Raw genomic sequence first — 27051 nt, 5'->3', positions numbered from 1 at the left:
CCATGTTTAGCGGTTATCGGTCTGTACTATTGTTCTTAAAGCGACAGTCGTTATTTTATGCACAATAGGATGCTATCATTTTTTTGCACAAATCAATTTGTACTGGTTGTATGGCTGTACATTTGCTTGTCCTGTGACAGTGGTAAAGAATCATCTTTTAAAATTAAGTCATCCCTCATAACTCTGACTCATTTGATGAATGCTATGCCTTGAGACACAGATTTATTTATTTAATGCAATTCTGTGCTGCAAGTTATCCTGAATTGCCTTGCCACAGCTTCCTGAATTTTCTCTAAGGTTCTAGGGGCTCTCTTGGCAGTGATCAGGTCTCAAGGATTTGCAGTGGTGACCTACCTGGACGACATTGGGTTCAGGCGCCATCTTTTCAACAAGCAAACTCTCATTCAGAGATAGTGCTGTCTTTTTCACATTCCCATGGATGTAAAGTGAATATGGAAAAGAGTTCCCTTGTTCCAGCTACAAGGGTAGTTTTCTTGGGGACCATAGTAGTTTCCCTATCTATTAAAAATTTCTGACGGAGATCAGAAACTCAAAAATTCTTTCCTCTTTCTGCAGTCTACTGTCCATTAGTGGCTCATTGTATGGGTATTTGGTCTGATGGTTGCTTCCATGGACATCATTCCCTTTGCTCGATTCTGTTTGCGAGCTCTGCATTTATGCATGCTAATTAAATGGAATGGGGATCTTACAGATCTGTCTCAGAGGATAGATCTAGATCAGTCGACAGAGGGCACTTGCTTCAAGACCTTCTTGGGTTATAGTGAACAGGCGCAAGCCTATTGGGCTGGGGAGCGCCTTAGTGGTTTACATCAGCTACCAGGGAGGAACCCAGAGTTCCTTAGCCATGTAGGAGGTAGCTCGGATTATTCATTGGGCGGAAGCTCTCAATCGCTGTCTAACTTTCATCCACATTGCTGGAGTGGACATCTGGAAGCTGATTTCAAGAGCAGACAGACATTTCATCCGGAAAGTGGGCTCTACATGTGGAGGTGTCCTCCAGGTTAATCCTCATTTGGGGGTGCCGGAGTTGGATCTGATGGCGTCAACAGAACGCCAAGCTTCCAAGGTACGGTTCCAGGTCTAGAGATCCGCCGCCCTGTTAGATGCTCTGGCGGTTTCTTGGAAATTCAGTCCTTTTTTGATCAGTTTGCTCTCCTTCCCCAAGTCATTGCTTGTATCAGACAGGAGAGAGCATCGGTAGCTAATAGCTCATGCATGGACTTGCAGGATCTGGCTGACTTAGTGAAGATGTCTGGCTGACTTAGTGAAGATGTCTTCCGCCTTGGAGGTTGCCTCTGAGGAAGGACCTTCTAACTCTGGGTCTATTCCTTCATCCAAATATCGTTTTTCTGAAGCTAACTGCTTGGAGATTGAATGCTTGGTTCTGTCTAAGCGTAGTTTTTCAGAGTCGGTCATGGAGACCATGTTTCAGGCTCGTAAGCCTGTTATCAGAATGATTTACAATAAGGTATGGTATAAATACCTTTATTGGTGTGAATCCAAGGGCTATTCTTGGAGTAGCGTTAGGATTTCTAGGATTTTGTCTTTTCTCCAGTAAGGTCTAGAGAAGGGATTGTCAGTCAGTACTCAGATTTCTTCATTATCTATTTTGTTACATAAACGTCTGCCGGATGTGCCAGATGTTCCATCATTTTTGTCAGGACCTTTTCTGTGGTGCTCTTTGCCTCCTCCTGCAGCCAGGAGTGATATTCCCACTAGTAATTGATGACGTCGTGGACTCACCATATCCGGAAATAAATACATTTTATCAGGTAAGCATACATTTTGTGTTTTGCCTTCTCTTCTGTCTTTTTTGTTTGTTTGTTTTTTTTTTTTTTTTAATCTTTTAATGAGGTGACCCAGCTCTGCCTAGACGATCTTTTATTGTCTGCATAGGGCAAAACCTCTATATACTACTTTGTGTTGCCTTTAGCCAAAAGTATATGTAGCAGAGCGACTATACACAAAGTGATTTACTTCCCAAAAATTATGTAGAACTTCAGAAGACTCTTCAGATGAATTTTCATAATTTTATTTGAATATGAGGAGAAATGGAAACCTAGAAACACAATCTTTGTATAAAGTTAATGAAATAGGAGTATGAGGAAAGTACGGTCACCTGTATTACATGCGTTGATGACTTTTGGCTTTGTACCTCCAGGAGAGTTTAAGCCAAAAACGGAAAATGCATGTTTCTCTTGCCCATACACCTATTTTTTTATTTTTATAGTCCCGGGAAGGCATGGTACTGTTAAAGGGACATGAAAGCCAATTTTTTTCTTTCGGGATTTAGAAAGAGCATGTCATTTTAAACAACTTTCTAATTTACTTCTATTATCTAATTCGCTTCATTCTCTTGATATCACTTGCTGAAAAGCATATCTAGATATGCTCAGTAGCTGCTGATTGGTTGCTGCACCTAGAGGCCTTGTGTGATTGGCTCACACATGTGCATTGCTATTTCTTCAACAAAGGATATCTAAAGAATTGAGCAAATTTGATAATAGAAGTAAATTGGAAAGTTGTTTAAAATTGCATGCCCTATCTGAATCATGAAAGTTTAATTTTGACTAGACTGTCCCTTTAAAATAAATAAATAATTGTAAGTTGTTCTTCAGATCTTCTGTTTGTGTTTTTTTTAATATATATTTTTTTTTTTTTAAAACGTACGTTTTCATAGAGTACAGTTTTCAGTTTGTTATTTGGAGATTGGGTAAAGTAAAAAATTAAATTTCTACATTGGAAATTTGATTTGTTATAACATTTTAATAACCTTTTTTTAAATCTTTGGAGGACAATTCTTAACATTTCGCCTTTGATTACCATAACAATTATACAGTTGGTTACATTTTGCTATTTTCAAAATCCACAAACGTTTTTAGTGTACCTTCTGAATCGTTTGATAACTGATGATTTTAATTAGAGCTCAGGTTTTGCTAGCTATATCAATTGTCACTAAGCAATGCATTGTTGATTGACTACAGAATTTAATTTATTTACTGTGAATGTTCCTTCATTTTGAACATCCAAAATGTGGTGTTAGCCTGTTTTGTTACAATTTTAAAATCTGGTGCTTTAACATTTTGAGTTTTTTTCTATTTTAAGGGGTCTGGAGCAGCAGGAAAATCAGGAAGTCTTGGAAAGAAACCAGGTAGGATTTGTGTTTTCCCTTTAAAACTATGTTAAGTAAGTAATAAAGTAGATTATCTTTGAGTATATCTGATATATCACTTTTGATATATCATCCTTTTACTAGTAGTCATTTATTTAAACTATAATTTAATATCGTTTAAAAACAGCGTCTTTGATTATCCATTACAGGTATTTAACAGAGTTTGGAATAAAACTAACATGTTAGCTTGTTTTTATATTAAATAAGTTTTGTTTCCAAATGCCCTATTTCTCTTGTTAAGTGTATCCAGTCCACGGATCATCCATTACTTATGGGATATTAACTCCTCCCCAACAGGAAGTGCAAGAGGATTCACCCAGCAGAGCTGCTATATAGCTCCTCCCCTAACTGCCATTACCAGTCATTCTCTTGCACCCAACGAATAGATAGGATGTGTGAGAGGACTGTGGTGATTATACTTAGTTTCATACCTTCAATCAAAAGTTTGTTATTTTATAATAGCACCGGAGTGTGTTATTCCTTCTCTGGTAGAATTTGAAGAAGAATCTACCTGAGTTTTTCTATGATTTTAGCCGGAGTAGTTAAGATCATATTGCTGTTTCTCGGCCATCTGAGGAGAGGTAAACTTCAGATCAGGGGACAGCGGGCAGATTAATCTGCAAAGAGGTATGTAGCAGCTTATTATTTTCTGACAATGGAATTGATGAGAAAATTCTGCCATACCGATATAATGTAAACTCAGCCTTAAATGCAGTAGCAGCAACTGGTATCAGGCTGTCATGTATGTATATTTTACACTTCAGTATTCTGGGGCATGGCACTTCACTGGAATTATACTGTATGCATAAAACTTTAGCCTAATTTGCAGGGACTAGCAACAGGCTTTTTAATAACACTCAATTTATTAATGTTAAACGTTTTTTGCTGGCATGTAAAATCGTTTAATTTTCTGAGGTACTGGGTGAAAAAATGTTTTGGGCACTATTTTTTTCCACTTGGCAGTCGTTTTATTTAATTTATGACAGTTTACTGATCTCTCTCACTGTTATGTGTGAGGGGGAGGGGCCTTTTTTGGCTCTTTTGCTACGCATCAAAAAATTCAGTCAGAAGTTTATTGTCTTCCCTGCATGATCCGGTTCATCTCTACAGAACTCAGGGGTCTTCAAAACTTGTTTTGAGGGAGGTAATCACTCACAGCAGAGCTGTGAGATTGTAGTTGACTGTGATAAAAAAAAAAAACGTTTATTTCTGTATTTTTTTTTTTTTTTTCTGCTATCAGGGTTAGTTATCCTTTGGTAATGGGAGCAATCCTTTGCTAAAATTGTGTTTTTTACAAAGATTTGATGCTATAACTTTTCAGTTTATTAATTTTCAACTGTCATAACTTTTTCTGTGCTTCTTATAGGCACAGTACGTTTTCATATTATAGTAAATTACTTGAAAAGTATTTCCAAGTTGCTAGTTTATTTGCTAGTGTGTTAAACATGTCTGATTCAGAGGAAGATATCTGTGCTATATGTGCTAAAGCCAAAGTGGAGCCCAATAGAAATTTATGTACTAACTGTATTGATGCTACTCGGCTTAATGGTAGCAGCAATGGACATAGTACCCTTTGCACGCCTACATCTCAGACCGCTGCAATTGTGCATGCTAAGTCAGTGGAATGGGGATTACTCAGACTTGTCCCCTACTCTGAATCTGGATCAAGAGACCAGAAATTCTCTTCTATGGTGGCTTTCTCGGCCACATCTGTCCAGGGGGATGCCATTCAGCAGGCCGGAATGGACAATTGTAACAACAGACGCCAGCCTACTAGGTTGGGGCGCTGTCTGGAATTCTCTGAAGGCTCAGGGACAATGGAATCAGGAGGAGAGTCTCCTACCAATAAACATTCTGGAATTGAGAGCAGTTCTCAATGCCCTTCTGGCTTGGCCCCAGTTAACAACTCGGGGGTTCATCAGGTTTCAGTCGGACAACATCACGACTGTAGCTTACATCAACCATCAGGGAGGGACAAGAAGCTCCCTAGCAATGATGGAAGTATCAAAGATAATTTGCTGGGCAGAGTCTCACTCTTGCCACCTGTCAGCAATCCACATCCCAGGAGTGGAGAACTGGGAGGCGGATTTCTTAAGTCGTCAGACTTTTCATCCGGGGGAGTGGGAACTTCATCCGGAGGTCTTTGCCCAAATACTTCGACGTTGGGGCAAACCAGAGATAGATCTCATGGCGTCTCGACAGAACGCCAAGCTTCCTCGTTACGGGTCCAGATCCAGGGATCCGGGAGCGGTTCTGATAGATGCTTTGACAGCACCTTGGACCTTCGGGATGGCTTATGTGTTTCCACCCTTCCCGATGCTTCCTCGATTGATTGCCAGAATCAAACAGGAGAGAGCATCAGTGATTCTAATAGCGCCTGCATGGCCACGCAGGACTTGGTATGCAGATCTAGTGGACATGTCATCCTGTCCACCTTGGTCGCTACCTCTGAAACAGGACCTTCTGATCCAGGGTCCCTTCAAACATCAAAATCTAATTTCTCTGAAGCTGACTGCTTGGAAATTGAACGCTTGATTTTATCAAAACGTGTTTTTTCTGAGTCAGTTATTGATACCTTAATACAGGCTAAGAAGCCTGTTACCAGAAAGATTTACCATAAGATATGGCGCAAATACTTATATTGGTGCGAATCCAAGAGTTACTCATGGAGTAAGGTTAGGATTCCGAGGATATTGTCTTTTCTACAAGAAGGTTTAGAAAAGGGTTTATCCGCTAGTTCCTTAAAGGGACAGATTTCAGCTCTGTCCATTCTTTTACACAAACGTCTGTCAGAAGTTCCGGACGTTCAAGCTTTTTGTCAGGCTTTAGCTAGGATCAAGCCTGTGTTTAAAACTGTTGCTCCACCATGGAGTTTGAACTTAGTTCTTAATGTTTTTCAGGGGGTTCCGTTTGAACCCCTTCATTCCATTGATATCAAGTTGTTATCTTGGAAAGTTCTGTTTTTAATGGCGATTTCCTCCGCTCGAAGAGTCTCTGAGTTATCTGCCTTACATTGTGATTCTCCTTATCTGATTTTTCATTCAGACAAGGTAGTTCTGCGTACTAAACCTGGGTTCCTACCTAAGGTGGTCACTAACAGGAATATCAATCAAGAGATTGTGGTTCCATCTTTGTGTCCTAATCCTTCTTCGAAAAAGGAACGTCTGCTACACAATCTAGATGTAGTCCGTGCCCTGAAATTTTATCTACAGGCAACTAAGGATTTTCGACAAACGTCTTCCCTGTTTGTCGTTTATTCTGGTCAGAGGAGAGGTCAAAAAGCTTCGGCTACCTCTCTCTCCTTTTGGCTTCGTAGCATAATACGGTTAGCCTATGAGACTGCTGGACAGCAGCCTCCTGAAAGAATTACAGCACATTCTACTAGAGCTGTGGCTTCCACTTGGGCCTTTAAGAATGAGGCTTCTGTTGAACAGATTTGCAAGGCTGCAACTTGGTCTTCTCTTCATACTTTTTCCAAATTTTACAAATTTGACACTTTTGCTTCTTCGGAGGCTGTTTTTGGGAGAAAGGTTCTTCAGGCAGTGGTTCCTTCCGTATAAAGAGCCTGCCTGTCCCTCCCGTCATCCGTGTACTTTAGCTTTGGTATTGGTATCCCATAAGTAATGGATGATCCGTGGACTGGATACACTTAACAAGAGAAAACATAATTTATGCTTACCTGATAAATTTATTTCTCTTGTAGTGTATCCAGTCCACGGCCCGCCCTGTCACTTTAAGGCAGGTAATTTTTCCATTAAACTACAGTCACCACTGCACCCTATGGTTTTCCTTTCTCTGCATGTTTTCGGTCGAATGACTGGTAATGGCAGTTAGGGGAGGAGCTATATAGCAGCTCTGCTGGGTGAATCCTCTTGCACTTCCTGTTGGGGAGGAGTTAATATCCCATAAGTAATGGATGATCCGTGGACTGGATACACTACAAGAGAAATAAATTTATCAGGTAAGCATAAATTATGTTTTTAAAAGGCAACTATTTATTTATACAATAAAGGGACTGCATTTATCATTTTATCTCATTAGGAAAGTAATTTTACTTACAAGATATCTAGTTGTCTTGGCTCACCCTAGCATTTAAAAAGAATAGTCATTTCTTTCATAAGATAGGGAGAGTCCACAAGCCATCACATGTGGGGGATTACAGTCTGGTCCTATAGGAGGAGGCAAAACATCCCACACAACATAGCTGTAATTTCTCTTGCAAGGTGTATCCAGTCCACGGATTCATCCTTACTTGTGGGATATTCTCCTTCCCTACAGGGAGTGGCAAAGAGAGCACACAGCAGAGCTGTCCATATAGCTCCCCCCTAGCTCCACCCCCCAGTCATTCTCTTTGCCGCGTTAACGCACTAGGTTCTCTCTTAGGGAGGGTAAAGTGAATGTGGTGTTAGAATTGTAGTTTTATATCTTCATTTAAGAGTTTATTTTTAAATGGTACCGGTTTGTACTATTTACTCTCTAGCAGAAAAGTGATGAAGATTTCTGCTGAGAGGAAAATGATTTTAGCATGTTGTAACTAAAATCCACTGCTGTTCCCACACAGGACTGAGGAGTACCAGAAAACTTCAGTTGGGGGGAACAGTTTGCAGGCTTGACTGCAATGAGGTATGTTCAGTCATTTATTTCTAGACAAGACTGAGATAATGCTAGAAGACTGACAAGATCCCCATGTGGGGAGGGTAAGCTATGTTCTGAGACTTAGTATAGAATTGAATGCTTACATGACAGGGCTAAATTGGTTGACACTAATGCAGGGCAATCGATTATTTATTAAGAAATACTCATTGGAGACACATTTTTAAGCACTTTGGAGTGTTTTACTGGGGTTATTATCCACATGGCATAAATTTAGTCACTTAGAAGTGATTTTTGTAGGCCTCACAACTCCGGAGTGGAGTCGGAGAGGCCTAATTTAGCTTGAAAGACAAGTTCATGCTGCTTCACATGGAGGGCCCTGCTGTTGATTGAGGGCCTAGAAGAAGCTTTGTTTCCCCAAAACTGATCCCTAAGGGCAGGTAGGGCCACAGCAGTAAGCTGTGGCAAGGTGCTGTAGTTTGTTAACCGGTTGTTGGCTTTAGGCTGCTCCGGTTTGGGCATTAAGGGGTTAATCATTCTGAAACTTGCTGTGCAATCATATTAAATCCTTAGGTACATACTGTGAAAATTTCAAAAGGATTGGTGCATTTTTCACTGTTTTGTAAAATTGTGTGCTCTTGTTGGCTTTAGGCTGCTCCGGTTTGGGCATTAAGGGGTTAATAGTTCTGAAACTTGCTGTGCAATCATATTAAAGCATTAGGTACATACTGTTTTGTAAAATTGTGTGCTCTTTTTATTTCTTAAAGGCACAGTAACGTTTTTTTTTTCAAATTGTGTTTATTTGATTAAAGTGTTTTCCAAGCTTGCTTGTGTATGCTACTAGTCTGTTAAACATGTCTGACACTAAGGAAAATCCTTGTTCAATGTGTTTAGAAGCCATGGTGGAACCCCCTCTCAGAATATGTCCCAATTGCACTAATATGCCTATACACTTTAAAGATCATATTGTTGCACTTAAAAATGTGGCCCAAGATGATTCTCAGACTGAAGGTAATGAGGATAGTCCGTCTACCTCTCCCCATATGTCACAACCAGTTACGCACACGCAAGCGACGCTTAGTGCCTCTAGTGCGTCTGCTCCTATTATATTGCAACAACTAGCGACAGTTATGGATAATTCCCTTGCTGCCTTTCTATCCAAACTGCCAGTTTTTCCTACAAAGCGTGATAGCTCTGTTTTAAGAACAGATTATGAGCAGTCTGAAGCTTTGGTAGCCTTATCTGATGTACCCTCACAACACTCTGAAATGGAGGTGAGGGATTTGATGTCTTAGGGAGAAATTTCCGATTCAGGAAAGGTTTCTCATCGGGCAGAGTCAGATTCATTAGCATTTAAATTGGAACACCTCCCCGTTTTGCTCAGGGAGGTATTAGCTACTCTGGATGATTGTGACCCTATGGTGGTCCCAGAGAAGTTGTGTAAAATGGACAAGTACCTAGAGGTTCCTTTATACACTGATGCATTTCCGATCCCTAAGAGGGTTGCGGATATTGTTACTAGGGAGTGGGATAGACCAGGTGTCCCTTTTGTCCCCCCACCTATTTTTAAGAAAATGTTCCCCATAACTGACCCTAGGCGGGACTCATGGCAGACGGTCCCTAAGGTAGAGGGGGCTGTTTCGACACTTGCTAAGCGCACAACCATACCAATTGAAGACAGTTGTGTTTTTAAAGATCCTATGGATAAAAAGTTAGGTTTACTTAAGAAAATCTTTGTTCAACAAGGCTTTCTTCTCCAACCTATTGCCTGCATTGTTCCTGTAACTACTGCAGCGGCTTTCTGGTTTGAGGCGCTGGAGGAGTCGCTCCAGACGGAGACCTCATATGACAAAATTATGGATAGAATTAAGGCTCTAAAGCTGGCTAATTCATTTATCACAGATGCCGCTTTGCAATTAGCTAAGTTGGCGGCAAAAAATTCAGGCTTTGCCATTATTGCACTCAGAGCACTTTGGCTCAAGTCATGGTCGGCCAATGTGTCGTCAAAATCCAAATTGTTAAATATCCCTTTCAAGGGAAAGACCCTTTTCGGGCCAGAATTGAAAGAGATTATTTCAGAAATCACCGGGGGAAAGGGCCATGCTCTCCCCCAGGACAAGCCTTTTAAGGCTAAAAACAAAGCTAATTTTCGTTCCTTTCGTAATTTCAGGAGCGGTCCCGCTTCAGCCTCTACAGCTGCAAAGCAAGAGGGTAACGCTTCACAGCCGAAGGCAACCTGGAAGCCTTATCAGGGCTGGAACAAGGGTAAACAGGCCAAAAAGCCTGCAGCTGCTACCAAGACAGCATGATGGGGTAGCCCCCGATCCGGAACCGGATCTAGTAGGGGGCAGACTTTCTCTCTTCGCTCAAGCCTGGGCAAGAGATGTTCTCGATCCTTGGGCTTTAGAGATTGTTACCCAGGGATATCTTCTAGAATTCAAGGACTCCCCTCCAAGGCGAAGGTTCCATATTTCTCGTCTGTCTACAGACACGACAAAGAAAGAGGCGTTCTTACGCTGTGTAGAAGACCTACATACAATGGGAGTGATCCACCCAGTTCCAATTGCGGAACAAGGGCTGGGGTTTTACTCAAACCTGTTTGTGGTTCCCAAAAAAGAAGGAACTTTCAGACCAATCCTGGATCTCAAATTTCTAAACAAATTCCTCAGAGTCTCATCATTCAAGATGGAGACCATTCGGACAATCTTACCTATGATCCAGGAAGGTCAATATATGACTACCATGGATCTAAAGGATGCGTACCTGCATATCCTAATCCACAAAGATCATCATCAGTTCCTCCGGTTCGCTTTTTTTAGTCAAGCATTACCAGTTTGTAGCTCTTCCATTCGGTTTAGCCACTGCTCCCAGAATTTTCACAAAGGTGCTAGGGTCCCTTCTGGCGGTTCTAAGACCGCGAGGCATAGCAGTGGCGCCTTATTTGGACGACATCTTAATTCAGGCGCCGTCTTTTCACAGAGCCAAGGCTCACACGGAGATTGTATTGGCCTTTCTAAGGTCTCACAGGTGGAAGGTGAACATGAAAAAGAGTTCCCTGTCCCCACTCACAAGGGTTCCCTTCCTAGGAACACCAATAGATTCGGTAAAAATGAAAATATTTCTGACGGAGGTCAAAAAGTTGAAACTTTTAACTACTTGCCGAGTTCTTCATTCCATTCCTCGGCCATCTGTAGCTCAATCTGAGGGCGATTTTCAACGCGCTTCAGGCATGGCCTCAACTAGCTGCGGCCAAATTCATAAGATTTCAGTCGGACAACATTACGACTGTAGCTTACTTCAATCATCAGGGGGGAACAAAGAGTTCTCTAGCGATGAGGGAAGTAACCAAAATAATCAGGTGGGCGGAGGCCCACTCCTGCCATCTCTCAGCAATTCACATCCCAGGTATAGACAACTGGGAGGCGGATTTTCTAAGTCGTCAGACTTTTCACCCGGGGGAGTGGGAACTCCACCCGGAGGTATTTGCCCAGCTGACTCAGCTATGGGGCATTCCAGAGTTGGACCTGATGGCGTCCCGTCAGAACACCAAGCTTCCTCTCTACGTATCCAGGTTCCGGGACCCCAAGGCGGCATTGATAGATGCTCTAGTAGCGCCTTGGTCCTTCAATCTGGCTTATGTTTTCCCACCGTTTCCTCTTCTCCCTCGTCTGATCGCCAGAATCAAGCAGGAGAAGGCGTCAGTGATTTTGATAGCGCCTGCGTGGCCACGCAGGACTTGGTATGCAGACCTAGTGGACATGTCATCTGTCCACCATGGACACTGCCAATGAGGCAGGACCTTCTAATACAGGGTCCGTTCAAGCATCCAAATCTAGTTTCTCTACGTCTGACTGCTTGGAGATTGAACGCTTAATTCTTTCAAAGCGTGTTTTTTCAGAGTCAGTTATAGATACTCTGATCCAGGCTAGAAAGCCTGTCACCAGGAAAGTCTACCATAAGATATGGTGGAAATATCTTTGTTGGTGTGAATCCAAGGGTTACTCATGGAGTAAGATTAGGATTCCCAGGATATTGTCTTTTCTCCAAGACGGTTTGGAGAAAGGATTGTCGGCTAGTTCTTTAAAGGGACAGATATCTGCTCTGTCTATCCTTTTGCACAAGCGTCTGGCAGAGGTACCGGACGTCCAAGCGTTTGCACAGGCTTTAGTCAGAATCAAGCCTGTCTATAAACCTGTGGCTCCGCCATGGAGTCTAAATCTAGTTCTTTCAGTTCTTCAAGGGGTTCCTTTGAACCTTTACTATCCATAGATATTAAGTTGTTATCTTGGAAAGTTTTGTTTTTGGTAGCTATCTCTTCTGCTCGAAGAGTCTCAGAATTATCTGCTTTACAGTGTGATTCACCTTATCTGGTGTTCCACGCAGATAAGGTAGTTTTGCGTACCAAACCTGGTTTTCTTCCTAAAGTTGTTTCTAACAAGAATATTAACCAGGAAATAGTTGTTCCTTCTCTGTGTCCTAACCCATCTTCGAAGAAGGAACGTCTTTTGCATAATCTTGATGTAGTTCGTGCTTTAAAGTTCTATTTACAAGCAACTAAGGATTTCAGACAAACATCTTCCTTGTTTATCTATTCTGGTAAGAGGAGAGGTCAGAAAGCGACTGCTACCTCTCTTTCCTTTTGGCTGAAAAGCATCATCCGTTTGGCCTATGAGACTGCTAGCCAGCAGCCTCCTGAAAGAATTACTGCTCATTCTACCAGAGCAGTGGCTTCCACATGGGCTTTCAAAAATGAGGCTTCTGTTGAACAGATTTGTAAGGCAGCGACTTGGTCTTCACTGCATACTTTTGCCAAATTTTATAAATTCAATACTTTTGCTTCTTCAGAGGCTATTTTTGGGAGAAAGGTTTTGCAAGCAGTGGTGCCTTCCGTTTAAGGTACCTGTCTTGTTCCCTCCCTTCATCCGTGTCCTAAAGCTTTGGTATTGTTATCCCACAAGTAAGGATGAATCTGTGGACTGGATACACCTTGCAAGAGAAAACAGAATTTATGCTTACCTGATAAATTACTTTCTCTTGCGGTGTATCCAGTCCACGGCCCGCCCTGGCAATTAAGTCAGGTAAAAAATGTTTTTGTTTAAACTACAGTCACCACTGCACCCTATGGTTTCTCCTTTGGCTTCTTATCCTTTGGTCGAATGACTGGGGGGTGGAGCTAGGGGGGAGCTATATGGACAGGTCTGCTGTGTGCTCTCTTTGCTACTTCCTGTAGGGAAGGAGAATATCCCACAAGTAAGGATGAATCCGTGAACTGGATACACCGCAAGAGAAAGTAATTTATCAGGTAAGCATAAATTCTGTTTCCTCCCACTTTCCCATGATTCCTTAGTCAATATTTTTGCCTGCAACAAAGAGTGATGTTTTTGAATGGGGTTCTCTAACCTATGTGAGACCCATTACCCTCCTCAGATAAACTACAAACAGGGCATTAGAGTGGACAGGAGTTCAGCCAGGTAGTGAAAATCTTCTCCCAGTTCGGAGATACCACCAGCCTCCCAGGTAAATGCTGGCATGCCTGCCAAGCCTCTGGTCTATAGTGTTTCTGCTCCTTACAGATCCTTGGCACTGTGCTTGCACTGCCTTGCATGGGCAGTCTGTAGCTAAGGTGAGCATGGTAGACTAAGGTTCTGATAGGCAAGTACCATGCACCTTCATACCATACAAACTATTAACATGATCATGTACATATGTTTCACATAGTTTGTGGACAGCCATAGTCACATACACCAAGGATGGTCAACTGGTGGACAGTAGGCTACATGCAGTAGCCATCTTCACAAGCAGGGAGGGAGCTCTTGGGAAAAAGTTAGTCACTCAGCGAAAATTGAAATCCACATAAATGCATTTCAGTTTTGAATAGAAACATTTTTGTATTACACATGTGTTCGCAAAAATGTTTCTAATAAAATCTATATCTGTTTCAAAAGTGCACCTGTTCTTCGATGCATGCATCACACCTGTGAGCTTTTGCTACCTCAAACTGGAAACTCTGTGACTGGGTGTCACAGATAACCTATAGGAGGCGCTTACTATGCAAGTGGTATGGGTGGTCCTAGTGTTAAAATCATATATAAATTGTTAAAATCATATATAAACTAGGTTGGAAAATTAATATGATATGTAGATCAGACAATAAAAATAAAAATACAAATGTATATATGTAAAAATACACACGTTATACTGGAAGAAGTCCAATAAATGGTGCAAATAAAAAGTCCCAAATAAAGTCCGTCTGAACAAGGGAAAAATGAAGCTTTTGCTACCTGGCTGGGTCGAGTTGCAAAGCTGTTTTCCTGTGATAATGATGACCGGAGTTCAGCAAGCTTGCTGTTAATATCCAGCATGCGTCTTATGGAACTACAGTGTGCTCTACTTGTATGCGAGTATCCTGTTTCGGTTAATCATATTGATGATTGTCCTTGATTGATACACATATGTGTCGCCTCTCTTGATATTCGGGAGAGTCGGCTTCATTCCTTACTGTTGGGAAATACAACAACTGGCCACCAGGAGGAGGCAAAGACACCCCAGCCAAAGGCTTAAATATCCCTCCCACTTCCTCATTACCCCAGTTATTATTTGCCTTTCGTCACGTTAGGAGGTGGCAGAGAAGTGTCAGAAGATTCAGAGAGTCCTGAAAAAGGGTATCTGCCCTTCGAGTTAGGACTGGAGTTTTAAATAGTCGTGTCAACCTCTCAGTGAGCGTATTGATGAAAGTTAGAGTCTGGAGATGCAGGGAAAGTTTTTCGGCAAGACTACTCCTAACAGCTCCTAAGCAATCCGTGTTGACGAGTTTCACTGCCTGCTTTCTCTCATTCAAGTCCATGTCAAGAGCGCTGCTGAGAGGCTGTGTTCTGTTCCACATCATGGATCCTGGAGGTAAGATTGTTTCAATTTTTAAACATAAAACTCTACAACAGGATCACAGTGTGGCTCCTTTATACCTTTTATAGGATCCAGGGTTAATATCCTCTGAAGGGGGTTTATTGAACAGTTGGGGTTAATTAATCAGTGTATTAGTTATTTACATGCTGCTTTATGTGATTTTTTTCCTGGGCTGATAGACTGTGTTTTTGGCTGGAACAAACAGGTTTCACTTTTAAGTTTCACTTTCGTTTTTGAAAGTGTTGCATAGCTCCTATTACTTGCTGTACTTGTAATAACAGGGAAAGTACTGTCTTGCACTCCATGTGATTGGGTGTGGTCTGTTAATTTCCTCCATTCTGGCTGAAATTTGAACCTGAGGAGATTGTTTCCTCTGTTAACTGTCTGGGTCTAGGAGGTGGTGATTGCCCCAGCAATTGGGAGTATAATATAAAAAGTTTTTATTTGTGTCCTTCTGTGGGTATAACCTGAGTTATGGAGGACTCTGACAAGTTAGAAGGTACTCCTTCACTACTAAATCATACCTGTTTATATTGTGAGGAGGCGGTGGTTTTCCCGCCCACTCAATTATTTTCCACATGCCTTAAAACCGTTATAAAGTCTAAGAAGGGAGACAAGTCTGCTAATGCTCTTAGTCCCTCTGAGCCGTCTACCTCTCAGGACTCTGCGTCCCGTTAGATTACTACCCTTGCTACATTATCCACTCCACATGCAGTTCCCCATAGCACATCTAATCCTCGATCCGGAGGGGGCCTTCCTCCTGTGGATTTTGTCGCCCAGTTACAAACGGCGGTGTCTGCGGCCCTCAGTGCACTATCTCACTCTTAACAAGCACAAGAGAAAGGTTTAACATAGCTCTCCTAACCTGGAGTCATCTAAATATCGTATTTAGCTATTATGTCCCAGTTATCCGATGATGAGTTAACCTCTGTAGCTTCAGAGGGTGAACTTTCTGGGTCGGAGTCCTTAGCGTCTAAGCCTCCTGCTGCGGAGCAACCGTCCTTTATATTTAAAATTGAGCACTTGCATTTTTTTATTAAAGGAGGTTCTGTCTACGTTAGAGGTTCCAGAGGTTGCGGTGCTTTAAGAACTTATGATATCTAAATTAGACAGAGTTTACAAAGACAGGAAAGTTCCTTTGACTTTTCCTGTGCTGGTTAAGATGGCAAACATTATTAAGAACGAATGGGGAAGAATTGGTTCTTCCTTTTCCCCCTCGTCTACTTTTAAAAAGTTGTTCCCGGACTCTCAACTGGATTTGTGAGGCTCCATTCCTAAGGTGGATGGTGCTATCTCTATGCTTGCTAAAGGTACTACTATACCTGTTGAGGATAGTTCTTCTTTCAGAGAGCCGATGGATAAGAAAATGGAAACCTTTCTGAGAAAGATGTTTCAACATACTGGATTTTTGTTTCAACCAGCGGCTGCAATTGCTGTGGTTGCCAGAGCGGCTACCTACTGGTGCGACTTTGTCGGAACTCATTGAGGTGTGGAGTCTCCCCTCAAGGATATTCAAGACAGAATTAAAGCTCTGAGAATTTCTAATTCTTTTATCTGTGATGAGAACATGCAAATTATTTGCCTAAATGCAAAGGGCTCTGGCTTTGCAGTCCTAGCCCGCCGGGCACTCTGGTTAAAGTCTTGGTCTGCGGATATGACTTCTAAGTCCAAACTCCTTTCTCTTCCCAACAACGGAAAGATTTTATTTGGAACAGGCCTGGACTCCATTATTTCTATGATTACCGGAGGCAAGGGTGCCTTCCTACCGCAAGATAAGAAGAACAAGTCTAAGGGAGGACAATCTTCTATTTTTCGTTCCTTTCGTTCTGACAAATCCCAACAACAACAATCCTCCTCCAAGCCCGAGCAACCCAAGAGTTGTTGGAAGCCGGCTCAGTCCTGGAATAAATCCAAGCAGAATAAGAAGCCTGCCAGCATGAAGGGGCAGCCCCCGATCCGGGATCTGATCGTGTAGGGGGCAGACTGTCTCTTTTTTTCAGACGCCTGGTTCAAGGATGTTCAGGAGCCGTGGGTCCTGGAGGTGGTATCTCAGGGATACAAGATAGGCTTCTTCTAATCCGCCAAGGGGCAGATTCCTTCTCTCGAATCTATCTACCAGACCAGAAAAGAGGGATGCCTTTCTAGGGTGCGTTTGGGATCTATCCTCCTTAGGAGTTGTTGTCCCGGTGCCTATCGAAGAAAGAGGTTTGGGGTTTTATTCAAACCTTTTCGTGGTCCCAAAGAAGGAGGGAACGTTCCGCCCAATTCTGGACCTAAAGTGCTTAAACAAATTTCTCATTTTCCCTTCCTTCAAGATGGAGACGATAAGGTCCATCCTTCCTTTAATTCAGGAAGGCCAGTTTATGACCACTATAGATCTGTTAGACCTTCATGTTCTAATCCACAGGGAACACTTTTTAGTTCCTGAGGTTTGCATTCCTGGACCATCACTTCCAGTTCATTGCCCTTCCATTTGGCCTAGCTACTGCTCCAAGAATCTTTACAAAGTTTCTGGGGGCTCTTCTAACCGTTGCCAGAACTTAGGGTATTGCAGTAGTCCCATACTTGGACGATATTCTGGTGCAAGCACCATCCTTTTGTCTTGTGGAAGAATTCTCGGAGTCCCTTCTCAGTCTTCTTCGGGTCACTTGGATGGAAGATAAACTTGGAAAAGAGTTCTCTTATCCCAAGTACCAGGGTGAAATTCCTGGGTACTATAATAGACTCCATATCCATGAGGATATTTCTAACAGACCAGAGACGTTGCAAGCTAACTTTGGCATGTCTTGGCCTCTGGACCTCCTTGAGTCCCTCTGTGGCTCAGTGTATGGATGTGATTGGTCTCATGGTGTCCTGCATAGAAATCATTCCTTTTGCCAGGTTCAGTCTCAGACCTTTACAACTGTGCATGCTGAGGCTGTGGAACGGTGATCTTTCAGATCTCTCCCAGCAGATTTTATTAGACAGCCGATCGAGAGAATCGCTCTCTTGGTGGTTCTGTCCAGATCATCTGTCCCAAGGGACATGCTTCTTAATGCCATACTGGGAGATTGACTACGGACGCAATCCTAGCTTGAACTAGGATTCAAGGCAGAATCAGAGGTAAAATCAGAATTCTGTACCATGTTCAGATGACAGAGGGAAAATTATTAGAAGCTTTGGATTTACCCTTGGGCTACTTTTCCTGAGGAAGTAAGCTCCCTTATCTCCATTTACAGTAGAGATACAGTATTAGAATCCAAACCAGAGCCAATCATCTTTCCCTGAAAAGACAGAGATAAAAGCCTGGTTTAGAAACCATTTCAGCAGACCCAAGACTTTAACCATGCATCCCTTCTAGAAACTACTGCCATACACATACTTTTAGAATCAATATTTCTGATGTCAATAACAGCATCACAAAGGAAAGCATTAGGACATTTTAAGCATTTCCAAAGAATAAAAAAAAAAAATTACTAGCAGAATCATCAGAAAACTGCTAAGAAAAGACTATTTAACCAAGTGAAAGAAGCAGCAGCCACACCAATAAAAGAAACGGGTTATCCTAAAAATATAACCCACTTATCTGGAAAACCCTCCTTAGGAAGGAATTCAACTTTCTATCCAAAGGGCCTTTAAAGGAAGAGCTATCTTCCAAAGAGATGATAGTATACTTGGCCAAGGTAAAAATGGCCCGAACAACTTTAGGGACAGTTTCCCAAAGTTCAATATTAGAAGCTGGAAAAGAAACTTATTCTTAAACCTTGCAAAACAGAAAAAACCTCAGGCGATTTAACGAAAAGCTTAAAAAAATTAAGTCTAAATGATCTACAGACTTATCCTCAGCTATTTTAAGATCTTAACCTTTAAAGTAAGCAAAATTTAATTTTAAAAGATAACGAATATATATAACTTTAAACAAAAAAGATGTCTCAGATTTATGATCAGGGAAAGACCCCTGAACATAAGAGAAAACCTTTTCCTCTGAGAACTCAGCAACAGAAACATTAACCTTAGAGTTAGTAGAAGGTAAATAATAAACTGTACTTGTATACTTACTTGAAGGCAGCATAGCAGCTAACATTTCAGATACTGTTGAACTCTGAAGATCTCCCTTGTAAGGAACAAACAAAGGAGCCAGTAGCACCTTTTTAGAAACATAAGCAGCATTAGATTAGTCTGAATGCACAAACACTTTTAAACAAGTGTTACATAAATGTGCTGGAGGTAATACCACAGCTTGTATACAATGAACACATTTAACAATGGTAGGAAAGTGTTCAGAGCCTCTGCTTTTATAGTAGGTTTAGGGACAGAATCAGAAGGCTCCATAACAGCAGACAACTACAAAAGTAGTAATGTGCATAAAAAAGAAAACACATAGTAATACACCCCCCCCCTAAAAAAAAAAAAAAAGCTTCTTGATGAAAGGGAAAATACTTATCGCCAAAAATACCCTGTCTGGCCTTAAGATATCGCAACTAAGAATGAGGAAGAACCCACATTATCAGATGTCCGATAAAGAAGAGCAACGCACCAAATCTAACCAGCGTGCAAAAACTCAATGTGCTTAATAGACATGCAGAAATCAAAAAGAATTGAGCACAAAAAAAGCAAGGCATGCTAAAAAATAACCCAAGAGAACATGTGTATGTATATATGTATGTATACTGTATATAGTTGTAATCAAAATTATTCAACCCCCATCGCAAATCAGGTTTATTGTCAAAATGTACAGACTTTCAGCTGTTTGCAATGAACAAATCAAACAAAAGCAATTGAAATAGCTCAACACAAAGAATGCTTCAAGTGGTTTCCCCAAATTCAACTGAAAATGCCACTTTTAATGAATTCTGCAGTCTCAAAATTATTCAAGCCACTGAAGATCCTACACATCAGCACAAATATACAAAACAGATGTTGTCTCAAGCACACCTGATGCATTGAATCAAGGGCTTCATTAGTTGCACCAGATGTACTTGAGCTAGAACACATGAAATACCTGAACTGGCTAGGAGTTTGATGAGTGTCACATTTAAATGCATGTTAGAAATATGGCAAAGTCAAAAGAATGGTCCAAAAATTTGAGAAGAGATCACCACCCTTCACAAACAAGGAACAGGATACAATAAGATAGTGAAGGCACTAAATGTTCCTAGAGACACCGTTGGCAGCAAATTTTGCAAGTTCAAATTTAAAGGAACAGTGGTTACACTACCTGGATGGGGCAGAAAAAGGAAGCTATAAACGTCTGCGAACAGATTTCTGAGAAGGCAGGTTGAGAAAAAAACCGTTTAGTGCCTGCAAAAAACCTGCAGTAAGACTTGGTGGCAACAGGCACTGAGGTTTCAGTTTGCACAGTAATGCGTGTTCTAAACACAGAAGGTTTCCATGCCAGAACTCCAAGACGTACACCACTACTAACCCAAAAGCACAAGAAACGTCAGCTCCAATATGATCAGAAACATATAAATAAGCCACAGAAGTTTTGGGATTCTGTTCTATGGTTCAGTGAAACAAAACTGGAGCTTTTCAGCCAGATGGATCAACAGCATGTCTGGAGGAAGAAGAATGAAGCATACGCTGAAAAGAACACCCTGTCTACAGTTAAGCATGGCGGTGGTTCAGTAATGCTCTGGGGCTGCTTTGGATCCTATGGCTCTGGTAACCTGCAGTGTGTGGAAGGCAAGATGGATTCATCAAAGTATCAGGAAATCCTAGGAGAAAACATCATGCCGTTTGTGAGGAACCTGAAGCTTGGACGTCATTTAACCTTCCAGCAGAGGACAATGATCCCAAGCATTCTTCAAATTTGTATATTCTGGTTCCAGAAAGGGTCAGGAAATTATTACTATTTTGATGGCTTCTTGGTTAAAGCTTTTAATTCATAAGGCTTACTTGGAGGCAGGTCAGTCTCCTCCTAAACTGATTACTGCCCATTCTACCTGATCATGAGCTTTAAAGAATGATGCTTCTGTTGATCAAATTTCTAAGACAGCTACTTGGCCTTCTTTAAATACCTTTTCCAAATTCTACCATTTTGATGTTTTTGGTTCTTCTGGAGCAGCTTTTGGTAGTAAAGTCCTTCAGGCATTGTTTCTGGACATGGAATATTGTTGTGTGTATATTGACTTAGCATTTAAAAAAAAAAAAAAAAAAAACACAAATTAATGAGTTAAAAAAAGTTTTTATTTAAAAATTAATAGAATGGTATATTAACTCTTGTCCCACCTGCATCACTCTTGGACATCACAGCTTGGATATTATTTTCTCAGGATCAATGACTTGTGGATAGATCATTAATTTTTAAACAACTTTCCAATGTACTCATATGATCTATTTTGCTTCATTCTCCTGGTATCCTTACTTGGAGGAGCAGTAATGCACTGCTGGGAGGCATATATGTGCAGCCACCAATCAGCAGCTTCTTAAAGGGACACTGAACCCAATTTTTTTTCTTTCGTGATTGATAGATCATGCCATTTTAAGCAACTTTCTAATTTACTCCTATTATCAATTTTTCTTCGTTCACTTGCTATCTTTATTTGAAAAATAAGGCATCTAAGCATCTTTTTTTTTTTGGTTCAGTACTCTGGACAGCACTTTTTTATTAGTAGATGAATTTATCCACCATTCAGCAAGAAAAAACATAATTTATGCTTACCTGATAAATTTATTTCTCTTGTGGTGTATCCAGTCCACAGATCATCCATTACTTGTGGGATATTCTCATTCCCAACAGGAAGTTGCAAGAGGACACCCACAGCAGAGCTGTAATATATCTCCTCCCCTAACTGTCATAGCCAGTCATTCGACCGAAAACAAGCCGAGAAAGGAGGAACCATAGGGTGTAGTGGTTACTGTAGTTTAAATTTAAAAATTACCTGCCTTAAAATGACAGGGCGGGCCGTGGACTGGATACACCACAAGAGAAATAAATTTATCAGGTAAGCATAAATTATGTTTTCTCTTGTTAAGTGTATCCAGTCCATGGATCATCCATTACTTGTGGGATACCAATACCAAAGCTAAAGTACACGGATGAAGGGAGGGACAAGGCAGGAACTTAAATAGAAGGAACCACTGCCTGTAAAACCTTTCTCCCAAATATAGCCTCCGAAGAAGCAAAAGTATCAAATTTGTAAAATTTTGAAAAAGTATGAAGCGAAGACCAAGTCGCCGCCTTGCAAATCTGTTCAACAGAAGCCTCATTTTTAAAGGCCCAAGTGGAAGCCACAGCTCTAGTGGAATGAGCTGTAATCCTTTCAGGAGGCTGCTGTCCAGCAGTCTCATAGGCTAAGTGGATTAAGCTTCTTAGCCAAAAAGAAAAAGAGGTTGCCAAAGCCTTTTGACCTCTCCTCTGTCCAGAGTAGACAACAAACAAAGCAGATGTTTGACGAAAATCTTTAGTAGCTTGTAAGTAAAACTTTAAAGCACAGACCACGTCCAGATTGTGTAACACAAGGATGGAACCACAATCTCTTGATTGATATTCTTGTTAGATACCACCTTAGGTAAGAACCCAGGTTTGGTATGCAGGACTACCTTATCCGTATGAAAAATCAGATAAGGAGAATCACATTGTAAGGCAGATAGCTCAGAGACTCTACGAGCCGAGGAAATAGCTACCAAAAAAAGAACTTTCCAAGATAAAAGTTTATCTATGGAATGAAGAGGTTCAAACGGAACTCCTTGAAGAACCTTAAGAACCAAGTTTAAGCTCCATGGTGGAGCAACAGGTTTAAACACAGGCTTGATTCAAACTAAAGCCTGACAAAATGCCTCAACGTCTGGAACATCTGCCAGACGCTAGTGCAAAAGAATAGACAGAGCAAAAATCTGTCCCTTTAAGAAACTAGCTGACAATCCTTTTTCCAAACCTTCTTGGAGAAAAGATAAAATCCTAGGAATCCTGACCTTAATCCATGAGTAACCCTTGGATTCACACCAATAAAGATATCTACGCCATACCTTATGGTAAATTTTCCTGGTGACAGGCTTTCGTGCCTGTATTAAGGTATCAATAACTGACTCGGAGAAGCCACGCTTTGATAAAATCAAGCATTCAATCTCCAGGCAGTCAGCCTCAGAGAAATTAGATTTGGATGGTTGAAAGGACCCTGAAGTAGAAGGTCCTGTCTCAGAGGCAGAGACCATGGTGGAAAGGATGACATGTCCACTAGATCTGCATACCAGGTCCTGCGTGGCCACGCAGGTGCTATCAGAATCACCGATGCTCTCTCCTTCTTGATCTTGGCAATCAGTCGAGGGAGCAGAGGAAACGGTGGAAACACATAAGCCAGGTTGAAAGACCAGGGCGCTGCTAGAGTATCTATCAGTGTTGCCTTGGGATCCCTGGACCTGGATCCGTAACACGGAAGCTTGGCGTTCTGGCGAGACGCCATGAGATCCAGTTCTGGTTTGCCCCAACGGAGAATCAGTTGTGCAAATACCTCCGGATGGAGTTCCCACTCTCCCGGATGAAAAGTCTGACGACTTAGAAAATCCGCCTCCCAGTGCTCTACACCTGGGATATGGATAGCTGATAGGTGGCAAGAGTGAATCTCTGCCCAGTGAATTATTTTTGAAACTTCTAACATCTCTAGGGAACTTCTTGTTCCCCCTCAATGGTTGATGTAAGCTACAGTCGTGATGTTGACCGACTGAAATCTGATGTACCTCAGAGTTGCTAACTGAGGCCAAACCTGAAGAGCCTTGAATATCGCTCTTAGTTCCAGAATATTTATTGGAAGGAGAGACTCCTCCTGAGTCCATGATCCCTGAGCCTTCAGGGAGTTCCAGACTGCACCCCAACCTAGAAGGCTGGCATTTGTTGTTACAATAGTCCAATCTGGCCTGCAAAGGTCATAACTTTGGACAGATGGACCCGAGATAGCCACCAGGGAAGAGGATCCCTGGTCTCTTGGTCCAGATTCAGTTGAGGGGCCAAATCTGTGTAATCCCCGCTCCACTGACTGAGCCTGCATAGTTGCAGTGGTCTGAGATGTAAGCATGCAAACGGCACTATGTCCATTGCCGCTACCATTAAGCCGATTACTTCCATACACTGAGCCACCAAAGGGCGCGGAATGGAATGAAGAACCCGACAGGAATTTAGAAGCTTTGATAACCTGGACTCTGTCAAGGTAAATTTTCATTTCTAAAGAATCTATCAGAGTCCCTAGAAAGGAAACTCTTGTGAGTGGGGATAGAGAACACTTTTCCTCGTTCACTTTCCACCCATGCGACCTCAGAAATGCCAGTACTACGTCCGTATGAGACTTGGCAATTTGGAAGTTTGACGCCTGTATCAGGATGTCGTCTAAATAAGGGGCTACTGCTATGCCCCGCGGCCTTAGGACCGCCAAAAGCGACCCTAGAACCTTTGTAAAGATTCTTGGGGCTGTAGCTAATCCAAAGGGAAGAGCTACAACTGGTAATGCCTGTCTTGAAAGGCAAACCTGAGAAACCGATGATGATCTTTGTGTATCGGAAAGTGAAGATAAGCATCCTTTAGATCCACTGTAGTCATATATTGACCCTCCTGGATCAGTGGTAGGATGGTACGAATAGTTTCCATCTTGAACGACGGAACTTTGAGGAATTTGTTTAAGATCTTTAGATCCAAAATCGGTCTGAAGGTTCCCTCTTTTTTGGGAACCACAAACAGATTTGAGTAAAAACCCTGTTCCTGTTCCTCCTTTGGAACTGGATGGATCACTCCCATAACTAGGAGGTCTCGTACACAGTGTAAGAATGCCTCACTCTTTATCTGGTTTCAGATAATTGTTAAAGGTGAAATCTCCCTTTTGGGGGGGAAGCTTTGAAGTCCAGAAGATATCCCTGGGATATAATTTCCAACGCCCAGGGATCCTGAACATCTCTTGCCCACGCCTGGGCAAAGAGTGAAAGTCTGCCCCCTACTAGATCCGTTACCGGATAGGGGGTCGTTCCTTCATGCTGTCTTGAAGGCAGCAGCAGGCTTTTTGACCTGCTTACCTTTTTTCCAGGTCTGGTTTGGTCTCCAGACCGTCTTGGATTGAGCAAAAGTTCCCACTTGTTTATTATTAGAGGAAGTTGATGCCGCACCTGCCTTGAAGTTTTGAAAGGCACGAAAATTAGACTGTTTGGCCCTAGATTTGGACCTGTCCTGAGGAAGGGCAAAACCTTTTCCTCCCGTGATATCAGCAATAATCTCCTTCAAACCAGGCCCGAATAGGGTCTGCCCCTTGAAGGGAATGTTAAGTAGCTTAGATTTTAAAGTCACATCAGCTGACCATGATTTAAGCCATAGCGCTCTGCGCGCCTGTATAGCAAAACCAGAATTCTTAGCCGTTAGTTTAGTCAAATGAACAATGGCATCAGAAATAAAATAATTGGCTAGCTTAAGTGCTCTAAGTTTGCCAAGTATGTCATCCAATGGAGTCTCTACCTGTAAAGCCTCTTCCAGAGACTCAAACCAGTACGCCGCAGCAGCAGTGACAGGGGCAATGCATGCAATGGGCTGTAGGATAAAACCTTGTTGAATAAATATTTTCTTAAGGTAACCTTCTAATTTTTTATCCATTGGCTCTAAAAAAGCACAACTGTCCTCGACAGGGATAGTAGTACGCTTTGCTAGAGTAGAAACTGCTCCCTCCACCTTAGGGACTGTCTGCCATAAGTCCCGTGTGGTGGCGTCTATTGGAAAACATTTTTCTAAAAATAGGAGGGGAAGAGAACGGCACACCTGGTCTATCCCATTCCTTATTAATAATTTCTGTAAACCTTTTAGGTATTGGAAAAACATCAGTACACACCGGCACTGCAAAGCATTTATCCAGTCTACAAAATTTCTCTGGCACTGCAATGGTATCACAGTCATTCAGAGCAGCTAAAACCTCTTTAAGCAACACGCGGAGGTGTACAAGCTTAAATTTAAATGTAGAAATATTAGAATCAGGTATCTTCCCGAGTCATTAACATCACCCACTGACTGAAGCTCTCCTTCCTCAGCTTCTGCATATTGTGAGGCAGTATCAGACATGGTTCTTAAAGCGTCAGTATGCTCTGCATTTTGTCTCACCCCAGAGCTATCTCGCTTACCTCTAAGTTCAGGTAGTCTGGCTAATACCGCTGACAGTGTATTATCCATGACTGCCGCCATGTCTTGTAAAGTAAACGCTATGGGCGCCCTAGATGTACTTGGCGCCATTTGAGCGTGAGTCCCTTGGGCGGGAGTCAAAGGGTCTGACACTTGGGGAGAGTTAGTCGGCATAACTTTCCCCTCGTCAGATTCCTCTGGTGATAATTTTTTTAAAAACAGAATATGATCTTTATTGCATAAAATGAAATCAGTACATTTGGTACACATTCTAAGAGGGGGTTCCACCATGGCTTTTAAACATAATGAACAAGGAGTTTCTTCTATGTCAGACATGTTTATACAGACTAGCAATGAGACTAGCAAGCTTGGAAAACACTTTAAATCAAGTTAACAAGCAAATATAAAAAACGGTACTGTGCCTTTAAGAGAAACAAATTTTGTCAGAATTTGAAAAACAGTGAAAAAATGCAGTTTTGTTTTTTGTTTTTTTGTTTGTTTGTTTTTTAACAGTCACAACCAACTGCCACAGCAAGCTGTGGTCCTACCTTCCCCAATAAACGACTTTGGAAAGCCTTTGAGCCCTTTAGAGATGTCCTATAGCATACAGGGGACTCCTGAGGGAAGCTGGATGTCACAGTTTGGAATTGTAACTGCACCAACTGTAACTTTTATACTATAACAGTGGAAAGCCTCAGTAAAACTGTTTCTACTCAAAATTTAAGCCAGCCATGTGGAAAAAACTAGGCCCCAATAAAGTTTTATCACCAATGCATATATAAAAACGATTAAACATGCCAGCAAACGTTTATATTGCAATATCATAAGGGTATTACCCCTGGGAGTAAGCATGATACCAGTCGTTATTAAATCACTGTATTCAGGCTTAACTTACATTAATCCGGTATCAGCAGCATTTTCTAGTGTTTTCCATCTCTAGAAAAAATTATAACTGCACATACCTGATAGCAGAATAAACTGCACGCCATTCTCTCGCTGAAGTTACCTCATCTGTGTAATCCCCTCAGACATATGTGAGAATAGCAATGGATCTTAGTTACAACCTGCTAAGATCATAGAAACCTCAGGCAGATTCTTCTTCTATTTACTGCCTGAGATCAAATAGCACAACTCCGGTACTATTTAAAAATAACAAACTTTTGATTGAAGAAAATAAACTAACTATATTTAACTCTCCTACAACATCCTAGCTTGTTGAGACTTGCAAGAGAATGACTGGCTATGACAGTTAGGGGAGGAGCTATATTACAGCTCTGCTGTGGGTGTCCTCTTGCAACTT

General features: G+C 41.7%; 1 protein-coding gene across 1 annotated transcript in view; it reads left to right on the top strand.

The window, feature by feature from the left end:
* Window positions 1-27051, top strand: part of ITSN1 (intersectin 1) — a 598457-nt gene that overhangs the window by 207536 nt on the left and 363870 nt on the right. The window contains exon 10 of the mRNA XM_053705169.1: window positions 3127-3172. Coding sequence (XP_053561144.1) covers window positions 3127-3172 — 46 coding nt within the window. The remainder of the gene's footprint in view (window positions 1-3126; window positions 3173-27051) is intronic.

Source organism: Bombina bombina, chromosome 3, assembly GCF_027579735.1.
Source record: "Bombina bombina isolate aBomBom1 chromosome 3, aBomBom1.pri, whole genome shotgun sequence".
Classification (NCBI taxonomy): domain Eukaryota; kingdom Metazoa; phylum Chordata; class Amphibia; order Anura; family Bombinatoridae; genus Bombina; species Bombina bombina.
Note: the sequence above shows the minus strand (reverse complement) of the source record. Positions and strands in the feature narration are given on the sequence as shown.